The following is a 19964-nucleotide window of genomic DNA, read 5'->3' as shown; positions in this document are numbered from 1 at the left end:
GAGATAGGTCCCCATAGGTCTTTGGGTCAGCAATGAGATGTGTGACGTAGCTCTCTCCGTCGGAGTCTTGAGATGACATCTTGCTCTAAATCTGCTATAGAAACAGCTCGAAGCAAAAAACAGAGGATATTTGCATGGTACGGTGGTCAAAACCTTCGGGAGATTATATAATGAATTTTTACCGACCAAAATAAGTATCGTGCAAGAAAATGGAGTCCGGAGAGCACACGAGGTGCCCACGAGGCAGGGGGCGCGCCCAGGGGGTAGGGCGCACCCTCCACCCTCGTGGACGCCTTGTGTCCTTCCCGGACTATTCTTATATTCCTATTTTCTTAAATATTCCAAAACTGAGAAAAATTACCATTAGAACTGTTTTGGAGTCGGTTTACTTACCGTACCACATATCTATTCCTTTTCGGAGTCTAAAATGTTCTGGAAGGTGTCCCTTATGTAATCCTCCGGGGTTACGGTTTCAATAACATTAGTTTCAACATTTATAGGATTACCTGAGATATAATGTTTGATTCTTTGACCGTTCACCACCTTCGGATTTGTGCCTTCGAAGTTGTTGATTTTTATGGCACCGGAACGATAGACCTCCTCGATAACGTAAGGCCCTTCCCATTTAGAGAGAAGTTTACCTGCAAAAAATCTTAAACGGGAGTTGTATAACAAAACATAATCACCTACGTTAATCTCACGCTTTTGTATCCTTTTATCATGCCATCTTTTAACCTTTTCTTTAAACAGTTTGGCATTCTCATAGGCCTGTGTTCTCCACTCATCAAGTGAGCTAATGTCAAATAGTCTCTTCTCACCGACAAGTTTGAAATCATAATTGAGCTCTGTAATGGCCCAATATGCCTTATGTTCTAGTTCGAGAGGTAAGTGACATGCTTTTCCATAAACCATTTTATACGGAGACATACCCATAGGATTTTTATACGCAGTTCTATAGGCCCATAATGCATCATCAAGTTTCTTGGACTAATTCTTTCTAGATCTATTAATAGTCTTTTGCAAAATTAATTTGAGCTCTCTATTACTAAGTTCTACTTAACCACTAGATTGTGGATGATATGGGGATGCAATTCTATGATTAACATCATACTTAGCAAGCATTTTACGAAAAGCACCATGAATAAAATGTGAACCACCATCAGTCATTAAATATCTAGGGACTCCAAACCTCGGAAAAATAACTTCTTTAAGCATCTTAATAGAGGTGTTATGATCAGCATTACTAATTGGAATATCTTCTACCCACTTAATAACGTAATCAACATCAACTAATATGTGTATACCCATTAGAGGAAGGAAACGGTCCCATATAATCAAAGCCCCAAACATCAAATGGTTCAATAACAAGTGAGTAGTTCATAGGCATTTCTTGACGTCTACTAATATTACCAATTCTTTGGCATTCATCACAAGACAAGACAAACTTACGGGCATCCTTGAAGAGAGTAGGCCAATAAAAACCGGATTGCAATACCTTATGTGCAGTTCTATCTCCAACGTGGTGTCCTCCATAAGCCTCGGAGTGACACTTGCGTAGGATCTTTCCTGTTCATGCTCAGGTACACAACGTCTAATAACACCATCTACTCCTTCTTTATAAAGGTGTGGGTCATCCCATAAGTAATATCTTAAATCATAGAAGAACTTTTTCTTTTGCTGATATGTGAAACTAGGTGGTATAAATTTAGCAACAATGTAATTAGCATAATCAGCATACCATGGAGCAGTACGAGAAGCATTTATGACAGCTAACTGTTCATCAGGGAAGCTATCATCAATAGGTAGTGGGTCATCAAGAACATTCTCGAACCTAGATAAGTTGTCTGCAACGAGGTTCTCAGCTCCCTTTCTATCAATAATATGCAAATCAAATTCTTGCAGCAAGAGAACCCTTCTAATAAGTCTAGGTTTAGCATCTTTCTTTTCCATAAGATATTTAATAGCAGCATGATCAGTGTGAACAGTTACTTTAGAACCAACAATATAAGGTCGGAACTTATCACAAGCAAATACAACTGCTAAAAATTCTTTTTAAGTAGTAGCATAATTTCTTTGGGCACTGTCTAGAGTTTTACTGGCATATTGAATAACATTTAATTTCTTATCAACTCTTTGTCCTAGAACAGCACCTACAGCATAATCACTAGCATCACACATAATTTCAAAGGGTAAATTCCAATCAGGTGGCTGAACAATAGGTGCAGAAATCAAGGCTTTCTTAAGTATTTCAAATGCTTCTACACAATCATCACCAAAGATAAAAGGAACATCTTTTGTAAGAGATTAGTCACAGGCCTAGAAATTTTTTAGAAGTCTTTAATGAACCTCCTATAAAAACCGGCATGACCAAGGAAACTTCTTATACCTTTAATGTCCTTAGGACATGGCATCTTTTAATAGCATCAACTTTAGCTTTATCGACTTCAATACCTCTTTCATAAATTTTGTGCCCTAGGACAATACCTTTGTTAACCATAAAGTGGCACTTCTCCCAATTCAAGACAAGATTAGTTTCTTGACATCTCTGCAAAACTCGATCAAGGTTGCTCAAGCAATCATCAAAAGAATTTCCATATACGGAGAAATCATCCATGAAAACCTCAACAATCTTTTCACAAAAATCAGAGAATATAGCCATCATGCATCTTTGAAAGGTAGCAGGTGCATTTCATAAACCAAAAGGCATACGTCTATAAGCAAAGGTACTGAAAGGGCAAGTAAAAGTGGTCTTTTCTTGATCCTCTTTTGACACAGGTATTTGAGAGAAACCAGAATAACCATCTAGAAAGCAAAAATGCGTATGTTTGGATAATCTTTCTAGCACTTGATCAATAAAAGGTAAAGGGTAATGATCCTTTTTAGTAGCTTTGTTTAGTTTGCGGAAATCAATTACCATTCTATAACCTGTAACGATTCTTTGTGGGATCAATTCATCTTTATCGTTAGGGACAACAGTAATGCCTCCCTTCTTAGGGACACAATGGACAGGACTTACCCACTGACTATCAGCAACGGGATAAATTATACCTGCCTCCGGAAGCTTTAGTATTTCTTTTCTTACCACTTCTTTCATCTTAGGATTTAACCGTCGTTGGTGATCAACAACCGGTTTAGCGTCTTTCTCCAATTTTATTTTGTGCTGACATAGAGTGGGACTAATGCCCTTAAGATCATCAAGAGTATATCCAATAGCAGCACGGTGCTTCTTCAGAGTTTTCAATAATTTCTTTTCTTCATGCTCTGAAAGGTTAGCACTAATAACAGGATATATCTTTTTCTCATCAAGATAGGCATATTTAAGAGTATCAGGTAATGGTTTAAGCTCAAACACGGGATCACCCTTGGGTGGAGGAGGATCCCCTAGGATTTCAACAGGCAAGTTGTGTTTCAAAATAGTTCCCTGTTTAAAGAATACTTCATCTATTTCCCTTCTTTCATTCATAAACATATCATTTTCATGGTCGAGCAAATATTGTTCTAAAGGATCATTAGGAGGCACAGCAATAGAAGAAAGACCAATAATTTCATCTTTACTAGGCAATTCTTTATCATGGGGTTGTCTACGAAATTTAGCAAAATTAAACTCATGAGACATATCCCCCAAGCCAATAGTAACAACATCCTTTTTGCAGTCTATCCTAGCATTAAGAGTATTCAAGAAGGGTCTACCAAATATAATGGGACAAAAGTTATCTTGTGGGGAACCAAGAACAAGAAAATCAGCAGGATATTTAACTTTCCACACAAGACCTCAACATCTCTAACAATCCCAACTGGTGAAATAGTGTCTCTATTGGCAAGCTTAATTGTAACATCAATTTCCTCTATCTCAGCAGGTGCAATATCATGCATAATTTCTTTGTATAAGGAATGAGGTATTGCACTAGCACCCATATCACATAAGCCATGCAATGATCTCCTATTTTAACAGAAATAACAGGCATGCCTACAACAGGTCTATGTTTATTTTTAGTACCAGGTCTAGCAGTTCTAGCAGCTTCATCACAGAAGTAAATAACATGCCCATCAATATTATCCGCCAAGAGATCTTTAACCATAGCAATACTAGGTTCAACTTTAATTTGCTCAGGGGGTGTAGGTGTTCTAGTGTTACTCTTACGAACCACAATTGAAGCTTTACCATGATCCTTTATTCTAATAGGGAAAGGTGGTTTCTCAATATAAGCAGTAGGAACAACATGATCAACATTATAAGTGATAGTCTTTTCTTCAACTTTAATAGGTGCAACCACTTTTACTTCAATGGGAGGATTATATTTAAACCACTTCTCCTTAGGGAGATCAACATGAGTAGCAAAGGATTCATAGAAAGAAGCTACTATCTCAGAGTCAAGTCCATATTTAGTGCTAAATTCACGGAAAACATCGGTATCCATAAAAGATTTAACACAATCAAACTTAGGTGTTATACCTAACTCCTTACCTTCATCGAGATCCCAATCTTCAGAGTTGCGTTTAATTCTTTCCAATAAATCCCATTTGAATTCAATAGTCTTCATCATAAAAGAGCCAGTACAAGCAGTATCGAGCATGGAGCGATTATTGAGAGAAAGCCGAGCATAAAAATTTTGAATAATAATTTCTCTTGAGAGCTCATGATTGGGGCATGAATATAACATTGATTTAAGCCTCCCCCAAGCTTGAGCGATGCTTTCTCCTTCGCGATGCCAAAAATTATATATATAATTACGATCACGATGAACAAGATGCATAGGATAAAACTTCTGATGAAATTCCAATTTCAATCGATTGTAGTTCCATGATCCCATATCATCACATAGCCTAAACCATGTCAATGCCTTTCCCTTCAAAGATAAAGGGAAGACCTTCTTCTTGATAACATCCTCGGGCATACCTGCAAGCTTAAATAATCCACAAACTTCATCCACATAGATTAGGTGCAAATCGGGATGTAATGTTCCATCACCTGTGAAAGGATTAGCTAGCAGTTTCTCTATCATACCCGAAGGAATTTCAAAGTAAACATTTTCAGTAGGTTCAGTAGGTTGAGGAGCAACTCTTTACTCTACTGGTCGAGGTGAAGATACCCCGAACAAGCCCCTAAAAGGATTACTTCCATAGTAACAAGTGATAGTGAATTTAAGCACACTATATAAATTTTTCCTTACCAAAGGCGCTTCACTCCCCGGCAACGACGCTAGAAAAGAGTCTTGATGACCCACAAGTGTAGGGGATCTATCGTAGTCCTTTCGATAAGTAAGAGTGTCGAACCCAACGAGGAGCAGAAGGAAATGACAAGCAGTGTTCAGTAAGGTATTCTCTGCAAGCACTGAAATTATCGGTAACAGATAGTTTTGTGATAAGGTAATTTGTAACGGGCAACAAGTAATGAAAGTAAATAAGGTGCAGCAAGATGGCCCAACCCTTTTTGTAGCAAAGGACAAGCCTGGACAACCTCTTATATGAAGGAAAATGCTCCCGAGGACACATGGGAATTACCATCAAGCTAGTTTTCATCACGCTCATATGATTCGCGTTCGTTACTTTGATAATTTGATATGTGGGTGGACCGGTGCTTGGGTACTACCCTTTCTTGGACAAGCATCCCACTTATGATTAACCCCTCTTGCAAGCATCCGCAACTACAAAAGAAGTATTAAGGTAAACCTAACCATAGCATGAAACATATGGATCCAAATCAGCCCCTTACGAAGCAACGCATAAACTAGGGTTTAAGCTTCTGTCACTCTAGCAACCCATCATCTACTTATTACTTCCCAATGCCTTCCTCTAGGCCCAAACAATGGTGAACTGTCATGTAGTCGACGTTCACATGACACCACTAGAGGAAAGACAACATACATCTCATCAAAATATCGAATGAATACCAAATTCACATGACTACTTATAGCAAGACTTCTCCCATGTCCTCAGGAACAAACGTAACTACTCACAAATCATATTCATGTTCATAATCAGAGAGGTATTAATATGCATAAAGGATCTGAGCATATGATTTCCACCAAATAAACCAACTAGCATCAACTACAAGGAGTAATCAACACTACTAGCAACCCACAGGTACCAATCTGAGGTTTTTGGACAAAGATTGGATGCAAGAGATGAACTAGGGTTTTAGAGGAGATGGTTCTGGTGAAGATGTTGATGGAGATTGACCCCTCCCGCTGAGAGGATCGATGGTGATGATGATGGTGATGATTTCCCCCTCCCGGAGGGATGTTTCCCCGGCAGAACAGCTCCGCCGGAGCCCTAGATTGGTTCCACCAAGGTTCCGCCTCGTGGCAGCGGTGTTTCGTCCCGAAAGCTTCCTCCTGATTTTTTCCAGGGTGAAAGACTTCATATAGCAGAAGATGGGCACCGGAGGCCTGCCAGGGGGCCCATGAGACAGGGGGGCGCGCCCAGGGGGGTAGGGCGCACCCCCACCCTCGTGGCCAGGGTGTGGGCCCCCTCTGGTTGATTCTTTCACCAGTATTTTTTATTAATTCCAAAATGTGCCTCCGTGAAGTTTCAGGACTTTTGGAGTTGTTCAGAATAGGTCTCTAATATTTGCTCCTTTTCGAGCCCAGAATTCCAACTGCCGGCATTCTCCCTCTTCGTGTAAACCTTGTAAAATAAGAGAGAATAGGCATAAGTATGGTGACATAATGTGTAATAACAGCCCATAATGCAATAAATATCGATATAAAAGCATGATGCAAAATGGACGTATCAATGCATTACGGAACGAGTAAAGAGACTTGCCGATAACGAGATTGAACTAGGTATTGAGATACCGACGATCGAATCTCGGGCAAGTAACATACCGATGACAAAGGCAACAACGTATGTTGTTATGCGATTTGACCGATAAAGATCTTCGTAGAATATGTAGGAACCAATATGAGCATCCAGGTTCCGCTATTGGTTATTGACCGGAGATGAGTCTCGGTCATGTCTACATAGTTCTCGAACCCGTAGGGTCCGCACGCTTAACGTTCGGTGACGATCGGTATTATGAGTTTATGTATTTTGATGTACCGAAGGTTGTTCGGAGTCCCGGATGTGATCACGGACATGACGAGGAGTCTCGAAATGGTCGAGACATAAAGATTGATATATTGGACGACTATGTTTGGACTTTGGAATGGTTCCGGGTGAGTTCGGGCAATTACAGGAGTATCGGGGGGTTACCGGAACACCCCGGGGAGTCTAATGGGCCATATGTGCCTTGGTGGAGAGAGAGGGGCGGCCAGGGCAGGCCGCACGCCCCCTCCCCCTTGGGTCCGAATTGGACTAGGGAAGGGGGGCGGCGCCCCCCTTTCCTTCTCCCTCTCTCCTCCTTCCTTCCTCTCCTACTCCAACTAGGGATGGGGGGGGGGGGAATCCTACTCCCGGTGGGAGTAGGACTCCCCTTGGGGCGCGCCATGAGAGGGCCGGCCCTCCCCCTCCTCCACTCCTTTATATACGGGGGAGGGGGGCACCCTATAGACACACAAGTTGATAGTTGTCTTAGCCGTGTGCGGTGCCCCCCTCCACAGATTCCACCTCGGTCATATCGTTGTAGTGCTTAGGCGAAGCCCTGCGTCGGTAACTTCATCATCACCGTCATCACGCCGTCGTGCTGATGAAGCTCTCCCTCGACACTCAGCTGGATCGAGAGTTCGTGGGACGTCACCGAGCCGAACGTGTGCAGATCGCGGAGGTGCCGTACTTTCGGTACTAGGATCGGTCGAATCGTGAAAATGTACGACTACATCAACCGCGTTGTCATAACGCTCCCGCTTTCGGTCTATGAGGGTACGTGGACAACACTCTCCCCTCTCGTTGCTATGCATCACCTAGATGGATCTTGCGTGTGCGTAGGATTTTTTCTGAAATTACTGCGTCCCCAACAGTTGTACCTATGCAAGCTTGTTCTTTATTGTTAGTCCGACCTTGGCAATATGATAATAGTGTCACCCATCATGGAAGAACAAATTCGTATACTCTCTTGTTTGAAGGAAAAACTATTAACTTGCTTCCCATGACTCCCGATGAAATAATAATTGATGGGAAAGCTAAATGAGCAGATCATACTACGCATAGTATGCTTGCTATCAATTCTGAAATTTTTCCGTCGAGTGTTCCAACTCCTAAACTTGACATACCGCATGCTTAGATAATTTGTTTGCATCCCTGTAATTCATATATACACTCTGTGTGGGATAAAATGACTTGTTTACTAGAATATATGATGCTGCCATGTGAGATAATTTATCATGATATTAACTGCAGTGTCATTACAACTTTATCTCATGCTCAAAAACTCACGCCTTTGACAGGGCATATACATGTTGCACCTATTTTTTGCTTTGCTCTATGATGGGTTTCAGGTAGATGAAAGCCGAGGACGGCTTTGTCTTCAAGAAAGGGAGGATGATATGGACATGACTATTGCGGATGTGACCCAAAGTATTTCAAGAATATATATTTTTTAGGTGATTTCAAATAATAATAATAATTTATATAATTTTGTTATTCAAGAAGAAAGTACAACACTTTATTTTATTTTATGTAGAATCAGTCAATATTTTTTCAAGGCACGTGTGAAGATGAAGTATATGCAACCATTGACGAATCCTAGAAGAAAATCACACTTTTCAACCCAACGCCATGTCACGTGCACATGGGCCAAAGGAACTTCCTTTTACTCAATGGTTCAAGATCAGCCACGTGGGCTGTATGATTTGAAGCGTACAAGGCCTGGAACTCTGCCCACGTAACGACGTACTCGGCCGCCGATCGTTCCGCCGATGTACTCGGGCGTATTGACTGTTAATAAATAGTCGTCATCTATTAGGTTTAGACTCGAGTTTTGTTTAGAGAAGCTTAGCTATTGCTACTTTTATTTGTCTTCGCTCGTAGCGGCTAGTGCGACCGTCAATACATCCTATCGAAACCCATCTTGTGAGATTATTCCATCTAGCATATTCATAGTTTTAGATTGCTTGGCTATTATTTTCTTGCATGTTCTTCGATTTGTGTGCAGGAAAAATCCTTCGTGGATAGGTCGATCGCGCCGTTGGCTCGGTCGATAATGCCGTGGAGTTGGTTCAACGATTGCCGTGGATATCAGTCGTGTACGGTTCTCCCTGTACGGTTGATAGCCGGATCGTGAGGGTCAAGTCCTACCCAAAATCGTAGTTATCTCTCTCATCGAAAGATCAGGCCCCAGTTCACATGTTGCACCTATTTTTGCTTTGCTCTATGATGGGTTTCAGGTAGATGAAAGCCGAGGACGACTTTGTTTTTAAGAAAGGGAGAATGATATGGACATGACTATTGCGGATGTGACCCAAAGTATTTCAAGAATATATATTTTCCAGGTGATTTCAAATAATAATAATAATTTATATAATTTTGTTATTCAAGAAGAAAGTACAACACTTTGTTTTATTATATTCAGAATCATCCAATATTTTTTCAAGGCACGTGTGAAGATGAAGTATATGCAACCATTGACAAATCCTAGAAGAAAATCACACTTTTCAACCCAACGCCATGTCACGTGCACATGGGCCAAAGGAACTTCCTTTTACTCAATGGTTCAAGATCAGCCACGTGGGCTGTATGATTTGAAGCGTACAAGGCCTGGAACTCTGCCCACGTAACGACGTACTCGGCCGCCGATCGTTCCGCCGATGTACTCGGGCGTATTGACTGTTAATAAATAGTCGTCATCTATTAGGTTTAGACTCGAGTTTTGTTTAGAGAAGCTTAGCTATTGCTACTTTTATTTGTCTTCGCTCGTAGCGGCTAGTGCGACCGTCAATACATCCTATCGAAACCCCATCTTGTGAGATTATTCCATCTAGCATATTCATAGTTTTAGATTGCTTGGCTATTATTTTCTTGCATGTTCTTCGATTTGTGTGCAGGAAAAATCCTTCGTGGATAGGTCGATCGCGCCGTTGGCTCGGTCGATAACGCCGTGGAGTTGGTTCAACGATTGCCGTGGATATCAGTCGTGTACGGTTCTCCCTGTACGGTTGATAGCCGGATCGTGAGGGTCAAGTCCTACCCAAAATCGTAGTTATCTCTCTCATCGAAAGATCAGGCCCCAGTTCACATGTTGCACCTATTTTTGCTTTGCTCTATGATGGGTTTCAGGTAGATGAAAGCCGAGGACGACTTTGTTTTTAAGAAAGGGAGGATGATATGGACATGACTATTGCGGATGTGACCCAAAGTATTTCAAGAATATATATTTTCCAGGTGATTTCAAATAATAATAATAATTTATATAATTTTGTTATTCAAGAAGAAAGTACAACACTTTGTTTTATTATATTCAGAATCATCCAATATTTTTTCAAGGCACGTGTGAAGATGAAGTATATGCAACCATTGACAAATCCTAGAAGAAAATCACACTTTTCAACCCAAGGCCATGTCACGTGCACATGGGCCAAAGGAACTTCCTTTTACTCAATGGTTCAAGATCAGCCACGTGGGCTGTATGATTTGAAGCGTACAAGGCCTGGAACTCTGCCCACGTAACGACGTACTCGGCCGATCGTTCCGCCGACGTACTCGGGCGTATTGACTGTTAATAAATAGTCGTCATCTATTAGGTTTAGACTCGAGTTTTGTTTAGAGAAGCTTAGCTATTGCTACTTTTATTTGTCTTCGCTCGTAGCGGCTAGTGCGACCGTCAATACATCCTATCGAAACCCCATCTTGTGAGATTATTCCATCTAGCATATTCGTAGTTTTAGATTGCTTGGCTATTATTTTCTTGCATGTTCTTCGATTTGTGTGCAGGAAAAATCCTTCATGGATAGGTCGATCGCGCCGTTGGCTCGGTCGATAACGCCGTGGAGTTGGTTCAACGATTGCCGTGGATATCAGTCGTGTACGGTTCTCCCTGTACGGTTGATAGCCGGATCGTGAGGGTCAAGTCCTACCCAAAATCGTAGTTATCTCTCTCATCGAAAGATCAGGCCCCAGTTCACATGTTGCACCTATTTTTACTTTGCTCTATGATGGGTTTCAGGTAGATGAAAGCCGAGGACGACTTTGTTTTTAAGAAAGGGAGGATGATATGGACATGACTATTGCGGATGTGACCCAAAGTATTTCAAGAATATATATTTTCCAGGTGATTTCAAATAATAATAATAATTTATATAATTTTGTTATTCAAGAAGAAAGTACAACACTTTGTTTTATTATATGCAGAATCATCCAATATTTTTTCAAGGCACATGTGAAGATGAAGTATATGCAACCATCGACAAATCCTAGAAGAAAATCACACTTTTCAACCCAACGCCATGTCACGTGCACATGGGTCAAAGGAACTTCTTTTTACTCAATGGTTCAAGATCAGCCACGTGGGCCGTATGATTTGAAGCGTACAAGGCCTGGAACTCTGCCCACGTAACGACGTACTCGGCCGATCGTTCCGCCGACGTACTCGGCCGTATTGACTGTTAATAAACTGTTGTCATCTATTAGGTTTAGACTCGGGTTTTGTTTAGAGAAGTTTAGTTATTGCTACTTTTATTTGTCTTCGTTCGTAGCGGCTAGTGCGACCGTCAAGACATCCTATCGGAATCTCATCTTGTGGGATTATTCCATCTAGCATATTCGCAAATTTAGATTGCTTGGCTATTATTTTTTGCATGTTCTTCTATTTGTGTGCAGGAAAAATCCTTCGTGGATAGGTCGATCGCGCCGTTGGATCGGTCGATAACGCCGTGGAGTTGGTTCAGCGATTCCGTGGATATCAGTCGTGTACGGTTCTCCCTGTACGGCTGGTAGCCGGATTGTGAGGGTCAAGTCCCACCCAAAATTGTAGTTATCTCTCTCATCGAAAGATCAGGCCCCAGTTCACATCAAAAATCGCCAAAAAAAGTAAAAGAAAACAAAAAAAAGTTTTTTTAGGTGAAAGATTCTTGAGTTTGTGACGTCCATGCAAAAATTCAGCTCATTTAAACATCTGACAAACTCTCAGAAAAAAGCTATAAATTAGGGTATGTGAAAAGTTTATTGTTTTGCTTTTTTTTTTCTGAGAGCTATTCAGATGTCTGAATAAGCTGAAATTGGCACCGACATCACACTCAATCATCTTTCATCACAATCTTCTTTTGAATTTTTTGACATTTTAAATACTTTTTTGAATTTACTGTTCACCTAATGTAGATGAGCCGAATTGGATATTCGATAATAAAATATGCGTTTAGGAATGCTTTTGGAGATGCTGTTGGAAACAAGCCAAGTCAACAGATCCAGTCACAGTCGAACCGTTGGCCTTTCCGTCGCAACGCCGTCTTCCCTTCCCCACCCACACCAGCCGAGATTCAATTAACTCATCTCCCAGGCGACACAACGCCGACGAGGAGGTCGAGGCGGCGCCGATGGGTCTGCTGGAGGTGCCGCCGGAGGATACCAACCGTTGCGTGCGCGGATGCTGCCGTAGCGACGCCATCCCGCTCCACCTCCCCGCCGCGTCCTTCTCCCTTCTCTCCCCCATCGCCCGAGGTAACCCCCGCCCCATCCTTCTTCCCCCCCCCCCCCCCCCCCCCCCCCCCCCCCCCGCCCATTGTTTTGATTTGTGAGGAATGGCGTGTGGCGACGGGGGGAGGGGAAATGGTACGACGATGTGACGTCACATGACGCGCCGTGCAGGGTCGGAGAGCACGGTGTACGAGGCGCGATTGGGGGGCGAGCGTGCGGCGGCGAAGAAGCCCGTGTTGTCCACTTCCGACGACCTCGATAAGTTCCATTACCAGCTCCAGCTTCTATGGTCGGTAGTCTCTCTTTCACTACTCCAGCGCGCATGCGTTTTTGTCTAACAAATTCCCCATATTCCCAATGGCTGCAAGGGAAGCCATTGCTCAAAATTGATGCGCATTTGCTAGCTTGCAAGAGACGTCTGATTGGGAATTATGGAGAGGATGAGCTAGTGTGCTTGTGCTGCCATCTAGTTATAGGAGCTAAAAGCTTGGCATAGAAAAATGAACCCAAGTTGTGCGTTCATAAGAGCTCTGCTCACACGACTGGAATAACATTGCAGCATGTTATTCTCGTAACAAATAATAAGTATATTGTAAAAAGCATGCAATATTATGTATGGTTGCAAACTGTAATGAAAGGCGTGTTTTGTTAGTGGTTGTTGCCAAGATTTTGGTATGGGGATAGTAGGTAGTCTCGTTTTTTGTTGGCAATGTCGTATCGTAGGATCACGATGTCATGAAATTTGTATATTTAAAGATAATTATTTTATAAATTACAAAAATAGTTTATGGAGGACAAATTATTTTAACGGCTCTTTAATTGTATTGTTCTTAGACCATGATGCGTATTAAACATTTAATATTGACATAATACACCTCATGGTCTAAGAACAATCTGATTATTTTTTATAGCGGTCTAAGAATAATATTAAATGCTTAATACACCTCATGGTTTAATACCTGATATGTTTCACGATTCTAACCACGCTTTGATCTCTAGCACGATATGATAGTGGTAGCATCAGATTATGATACATGGCGTGATTCATATCTTTTCTCTCACATAGTATCTTAATATCGTTCAATACTTTGTGTCGGGGGATTGATTCTGAGCCACGGGAAATCCTCCAAAAACCCTGGTTCAAGATCTGGGGGCCTGGCTTTGCATCTACGAGGCTACGAGCTAGGCATGGCAAGGACACAGAGAGTTACCCAGGTTCGGGCCACCTTGCGGTGTAATAACCTACTCCTGCTTGGTTGTATTTGCTTGTGGACTGTGCTCCTGGAGCTCGAGAGTGATAGCAATGGCGCTAGGGTTTTGGCAGGAGGCGATGAGCCGATTCCTTGCTATGGTGGCCACACCGCCCCTTAAATAGATGCCCTGGGCCTCTTCCTCAAAAATATGAGCGGGAAAGGGCTATGACAGGGCGGCATTTGAAAGGGGACAGGCGCCGGTGCTTCTCCTGACGAAAGGTGGTCTTTGCCTGCAAAAGGTGCTATCCATGACGCGCCAGGGGCTCCACGATGACCTCCGTCCTGCCGCGCCACCGTCTTGGTCTTCTATCAACAAAGGGGAAACCCTTGGGACTTGCTTTGGGGGCAGGTTGGCACAGCTGCTCCCTTAGCACCAAAGGGGAAACTGTCCTGGCCGCGCAGGCTGGCGCCTACTTTATCAACGTTACCCACGTGACGGGCGGCACCCGCTCTGCAGGCTTCCTCGGGAGGCCTCAAGAGAGGGCGCCTCGCGAGGCCGCCTGTAGTGGTGGTGGAATCGGTGAAGTCCTTCGCGAGAGGGAGCCCCTGGCGAGACTGCTGGCTCGTGGCGCCCGTTGATGGGCCGCCCTATAACTTGGGCCAAGCGGCCTTTCCTGGGCCGTAGGCAGGTGGCCCGTGGTACCCTGGTTCCCACTGGGCCGACACTATGATCCACATCGTCATAATATGAACTCTGGTTACTGCTGCATTCAACTTTTGGTCAGAAATGATTCTTATATCCTGAAGAAGCTGCTAACATCTTTTAGGATTACTATTAGCTGCTCTCTAATTTCTTGGATTAATTTATGGATTTCAATTTATATGCAGTGAGATGGATCATCCAGGGTTGGCGAAACTCATTGCAGCACATGCACGTCCTCCAAATTACTTGATGTTCTTCGAATATTTTGAGCCTCCAAACTTAGCAGACAAGATACATGTTGAGGAGTGGAGCCCTTCTATCCAGCAAGTGATCACGATTGCCAGCTATCTAGGTCCCAGTTTGTTACAGTTATAGTTTTCCTTGAGTTTGTGTTTAACATATATTACCTCCGTCCCAAAAATCTTGTCTTAGATTTGTCTAGATACGGATGTATCTAACACTAAAATGTGTCTAGATATATCCGTATCTAGACAAATCTAAGACAAGTAATTTGGGACAGAGGGAGTATTATGTTTTCAGCTGTTAGAATAAAGTGTATATCTTGGAGTTTTATGCAGAACCAGTTTTTTAGAAGCTTGCTTACCTGCAATTATACTTTTTGTACATAGCTGTAAACGATCACATGTATCTGTTTTCTTGAATATATTTTGTACACATCTTTTTTATACATATCTCTTTCCTTGACTCGGGGGTATTTTTAGCAGTTTCATCTGTTAATTCTTATCCAAGGGTGAATACAAAGCCTTTCAGTCCCAAACAAGTTGGGGGTATGCTAGAGTTGAAACCCATAAGATATCGAAACCAAGTCGTGGTTCTGGCACGTGGATAGCTAACTTCTACGCACCCCTGTCCATGACCAAATCTTTGTTGATATTCCAGTCCTTCAGATCTCACCATATCCAAGGGTGAATAAACGACAAAAACTGTTAGTAGCATTTAAGTCCAAATAAGAGAACCTTGTACTTTCACTTGCACTTCTTTTTGACCCTGGTACTTTAGGAAGATTTTTACACATCACTGTGCACACTGTACAACTTTTTTTATGTACTAAATTGTTCTGTTATGTTGCTTCAATAACAAGGCAAGTTCATGTAGTACCAAAGTTAAGCAAGAACAGATTCGTTGTAATTTTAAATAGACTTAAACAGAAAATAATGTTCTCACCATGTAAAATACAAAGACAATGACTAGATCGACTAAGCAGTGAGGTTAATTATAGGAAGCACCGATGTTTATCTATTTCAGAAATAGTAATGCATGGCTTAATTTTCTTTATTCTTTCTAGGTAACATTATGCTGGATCTAATCGGTGTTGGATGTCAGCTCTTGCAAAACACTTGAATTACCAATTTGACATTGCTTTACACTGTACTGTTACAGCAAAGACTCTCCAATACCTACAAATTCTTGGGATAGTGCACAGAGATATAAAACCAGCAAATATTTTGGTATGTCCTTTCATTTTTCTTGTATCTTTGTGTCAGACAGTTGTCAGACTGTTGAATTACATTCTTTGAACACATAAGGATTTTCTTATCTTTTTTTAGTGCATTGATTTTTCTATAATTCTGTACAGCTAGATAAAGACCTCCTTCCACATCTAGCTGATTTTGGCTTGGCTATGTACCAGAAGGATATTAAAAGTGTTTCAGCTGAGAACTGGAAATCATCTGGCAAGCCTACCGGTGGTTTCTATAAAAAGAATATGGTTGGGACACTAATTTACATGGCACCAGAAATTTTGAGAAAGGATTTACATACAGAAAAATCAGATGTTTACAGCTTTGCAATATCAATAAAGTAAGGCATTTTTCTTATAAAATTAATTTAAATCGGCCCTATCCAATTGTTCCTGTCATATAATTACAGTCCATACTACATTGCCTGAAAAAATATATGAAATCTTTGTATCTATATCCTGTTGACCGAATGCTTCAACTGGCGTCGCTTCTAAGACTGCTCGTTTTATCCACAATTTGACATCTCAGAAGATTTTAGATTAGTGCAGATACCATATCTATATTGGAGGGAGTGCCATATCCCACATAAATCCATGTTGCATATTGTACTTGACGTCATATATCGTGTCCAACACATGTTGGATAATGACGTTAGTGTGGCACTTCTGTGGCATGTCATTAGGGCTGCATTCACACTGTGTTAAGGGGAATAACTATTACTGAAAATTTATGTTATTTCGAGTACTGCGTTCTCTTTTCTTTGTCAAAACACATTGACTTTATATTCATTTTTTGTTTGGATATTAAAGTGATGTTATACACATGTCTAATTGAGGTTTCCTGGGTTATATATGTGTATGCCCATTAATTTCGAGGGAAAGTAGGTGAATAACATGAAAACAAAACTAAATCATAGTAACAATTAGTGACATTGCAAAAACCATCGGTTTCAAAATCACGTTGTATCGGTGGGAACGACACCTATGGGATCACTGGAATCCCTCCTACGGTTGGCGGGCGCGGGGTTGTGCAAAGAGCGGGTCTGGTAGCCAGCACAAAGATCGTTTACCTAGGTTCGGGCCGCGAGGATGCGTAATACCCTAGTCCTGCTTTGGTGTATATTGGAGTGTTCTTGAGCTCTTGAACTAGCTACGGCGTGTGCGTCGTCCAAAAGATCCGAATCCTTCTCCTGTACGCCTCGGGCCTCCTTTTATAATCAAAAGGGGTCGCCACAGTGGCACACAGGAGGTGGAAAGGTATACAGTGTACAAGCCTATCCTCTGGCACCGTCGGACAAACGCATTTAATGCGCTGCCGACGTGCCCTTCTTGCTTTATCAGGGACGACATGGAAGCTCGTCCCAGCTGTCGCCGCCTCGCCTGGCTCCGACGCGCGTTCGAGCTGATGAGGCGTTGTAGTGCCACGTTGGCTGGCTGCTGGGCTGGTGCGGTGGTAGAGTCTTCACAAAGATCTGCATGCCACCACGCAGGTGCTTGCTGAGTTGGCCTGGGGGCCGCCCGTCGCCACGCAGGTGCCTGCCCAGCTGGTTGGGCTGACAGCTGTATGGGAACGGCGGTGGAGTCTTGGCAGACGTGGGCCTGGCTGTGGCCCCACAGGTGTCCTCGGCAAGGGTCTTGCCGTGGCACCGCGGTCGTCCCCGGCAAGGATCTCGCCGGGGGTCTCGTGGATTTCCTCGGCGAGGATCTCGCCGAGGATCGTCGTCTTCTGGTCCTCATCTGATCTTGTGTGCTTATGGTCTTCACAAAGATCTGCATGCCACCATGGAGATGCCTCCCGAGCCTTGGTTCCAAGGTGGTTGATGGTGTTAGAACCTTGGGCTCAAGGGTGGCGCGCTCTGCTGGCGTTGGGCAAGTTGCCCCGGCAAGGCTCTTGCCGGGTCTGCGGAGGCCGCCCCGGCAAGGGTCTTGCCGGGGGAGTCTACCTCGCCCTCTTGCTCTTTGTGTTTCGGGTCTTGGCGTTGCTTTGCCCGTCTTGTGCCTTTGGCTTCCCTCCTCTGCCCTGCTAAGTGTGGCCGTAGGTGCGGCTCTGACTGCCCGTGCACAAGTAGAGGGGTAAAAAAGAGAGCCCCTACTTTTGTACACCGACAGGAGCCCCCGGGCCTGGTCCACACATAAGCGCAACACGTTGTTGGGCTGGGCCTAGAACGGTGCGCGGGCACGCGAGGCGGAGTTTTACTGCGGTAATTACTCCGCCCGCTGCGCTTCCCCACGACCCGCGTTGAATGCGCGACGTGGGGGGCATGCGTGGGGCGGTCGCTGTCCTCATGCGTCACATCGCAGTAAATGGTAAAGTGGCGGCCCGCGTCTTCCCCATAAAAAGGAATAACCGCAGGCACGCCGCCCATTTACCCTTTGTGCTTCTTCCAATCTCGGAACCGCCGTTCCTCTCTTCTTCCTCGGGCGAAAGATTCGAAGCTCCCGCCTTTGTCCGCCACCGCCGCCGCGCCCTCATTGCCCTCAACCTCACCTCTTCCCTGGTCGCCATGGCGCCCAAATCCAGCAGAGGCAAGGGAGTGGCGGAGGACGTCGGGGAGAAGGGCATGCCGGAGAGCGAGCTGGCGGTGCTCCGGATGCAGCTTGCCTATTTTCCCCCGACGGTCGATGCAGTCCACCTCAGGGATTACTTCAGGCCTTTGTGGGGGAGGAAGACGACGGGCCATCCGGCCACGCACATCATCCCTGCCGCTTTCGCCAAGGCCGGCCGGAATCGGTACCCCTTCTTCGTTGACTACTTCTCCTGCGGGCTCTGTCCTCCTTTTTCCGATTTCTTCAACGATGTCATGCACACCTATGGCTTCCATCTCCTTGATTTCATGCCAAATGCGGTTGCGTGCATGGCTTTCTCCGCTCATCTCTGCGAGGGCTTCGCTGGCGTGCTCCCCAGCACGGCGCTCTTCCGTAACTACTTCTATCCCCGCATCCAGGCGGGGGGTGCCATCTCCGGGTGCGTCACCTGGATCCTACGGACCCAGGAGAAGGGGACGTATCCGGAGGGCGCCCAGGAGGAGAGGTGAGAGGAGTGGCGGAGCCGGTGGTTATGGATCGAGGAGGAGGATCCGCAGGAGTTCTGCCAAGTTCGCCAGAGTCCGCCGGTCCGCCGTAAGGATTGGAGTGACGTCGATGTCGACGACGAGAAGCTCACGATCGCCACCACCAGGATCCACCGTCTTGCCGAGGCCGGGCTCACCCTTGAGATGATTGCGGCGGATTTCATCCGACGCCGAATCGCCCCACTGCACAATAAGGGGAGGCCGGCCTGGTTTTCCAGAACGCGGCTGACATCATGAGGCTTCGCCCTGGCCTGAAGCACAACTTCACGGTGATGGGGCACGCCCATTTCTGCCAGAGGCTTTTTCAGCTTGACGTGAACCGCGACGGCAGGGCGGAGAGGAGCGGCAAGGCCGCAAAGGCCGGCAAGGCCGTCAAAGGGTCTTTGTTGGGTTGCCGGCGGGAGTGGTCCCGCTGAGTAACAACTCTCGCCAAACCGACATCATCGCCATGATGCCGGACTTCAACACGCACGGCCTGGACCCAAGTTGGGCCGAGCCGGAGGCGGAGCGGGTGCAGGAGTTCTTCGACAACTTGTCGGAGAAGTATGTCCGTGAAGAGCCATTGCACATTCAAGACACCACCAAAGAGGAGCTGGATTATATTGCCGCCGCCAGGGCGGCGGAGGCGGCGCTTGCCCGGGAGGCCGGCATCACTGGCCATGTGGAGGACGAGGCTGACTCGGCCGCGGAGGAAAAAGAGCTCGCCCAGTGAGCGGAGTTTGCCGGGGAGGCCAGCGGCGCCAACGCCGAGGCCCCCCTAGTTGAAGATGTGGACGAGGAGTCGACCGAGGAAGAGGCCGATGCCGTCGACCCTCCGGCCTCGGGGAAAAGACGCGTCCTGTGCCGGGCTGGCTCTGGCGAGCCGGTCCGGCCCGGCAGGACCGCGCAGCGGCAACAGGTCCAGGAGCAGTCCGTGCGCTAGACGAGGGCCGCGGTGTTGAAGAAGGCGGTGAAGGTCCCGGTGGCGAAGAAGAAGGCGACTGCCTCTTCTTCGTCCAAGCGTCGCCGGACCC

The 19964-nt window shown here is 44.8% G+C and overlaps 1 protein-coding gene across 4 annotated transcripts in view; it reads left to right on the top strand.

The window, feature by feature from the left end:
- The first annotated feature begins 9740 nt into the window (after window positions 1-9740).
- The window catches only part of LOC109757312 (protein kinase and PP2C-like domain-containing protein), a 30785-nt gene continuing 20561 nt past the window's right edge, over window positions 9741-19964 (top strand). The window contains exons 1-7 of one of the 4 annotated variants that reach the window (XM_073510379.1): window positions 9741-10937; window positions 11039-11901; window positions 12190-12528; window positions 12676-12793; window positions 14586-14752; window positions 15802-15869; window positions 15998-16221. In XM_073510379.1, coding sequence (XP_073366480.1) covers window positions 12405-12528; window positions 12676-12793; window positions 14586-14752; window positions 15802-15869; window positions 15998-16221 — 701 coding nt within the window. In that variant the 5' untranslated portion in view covers window positions 9741-10937; window positions 11039-11901; window positions 12190-12404. Of the gene's footprint in view, window positions 10938-11038; window positions 11902-12189; window positions 12529-12675; window positions 12794-14585; window positions 14753-15706; window positions 15870-15997; window positions 16222-19964 lie in introns of those variants that run through there. The other 3 variants (XM_020316134.4, XM_020316135.4, XM_073510381.1) reach the window with 3 other exon arrangements.

This window comes from Aegilops tauschii, chromosome 3 (genome assembly GCF_002575655.3).
Source record: "Aegilops tauschii subsp. strangulata cultivar AL8/78 chromosome 3, Aet v6.0, whole genome shotgun sequence".
NCBI lineage: Eukaryota > Viridiplantae > Streptophyta > Magnoliopsida > Poales > Poaceae > Aegilops > Aegilops tauschii.
This window is presented reverse-complemented; position numbering and strand designations above follow the sequence as displayed.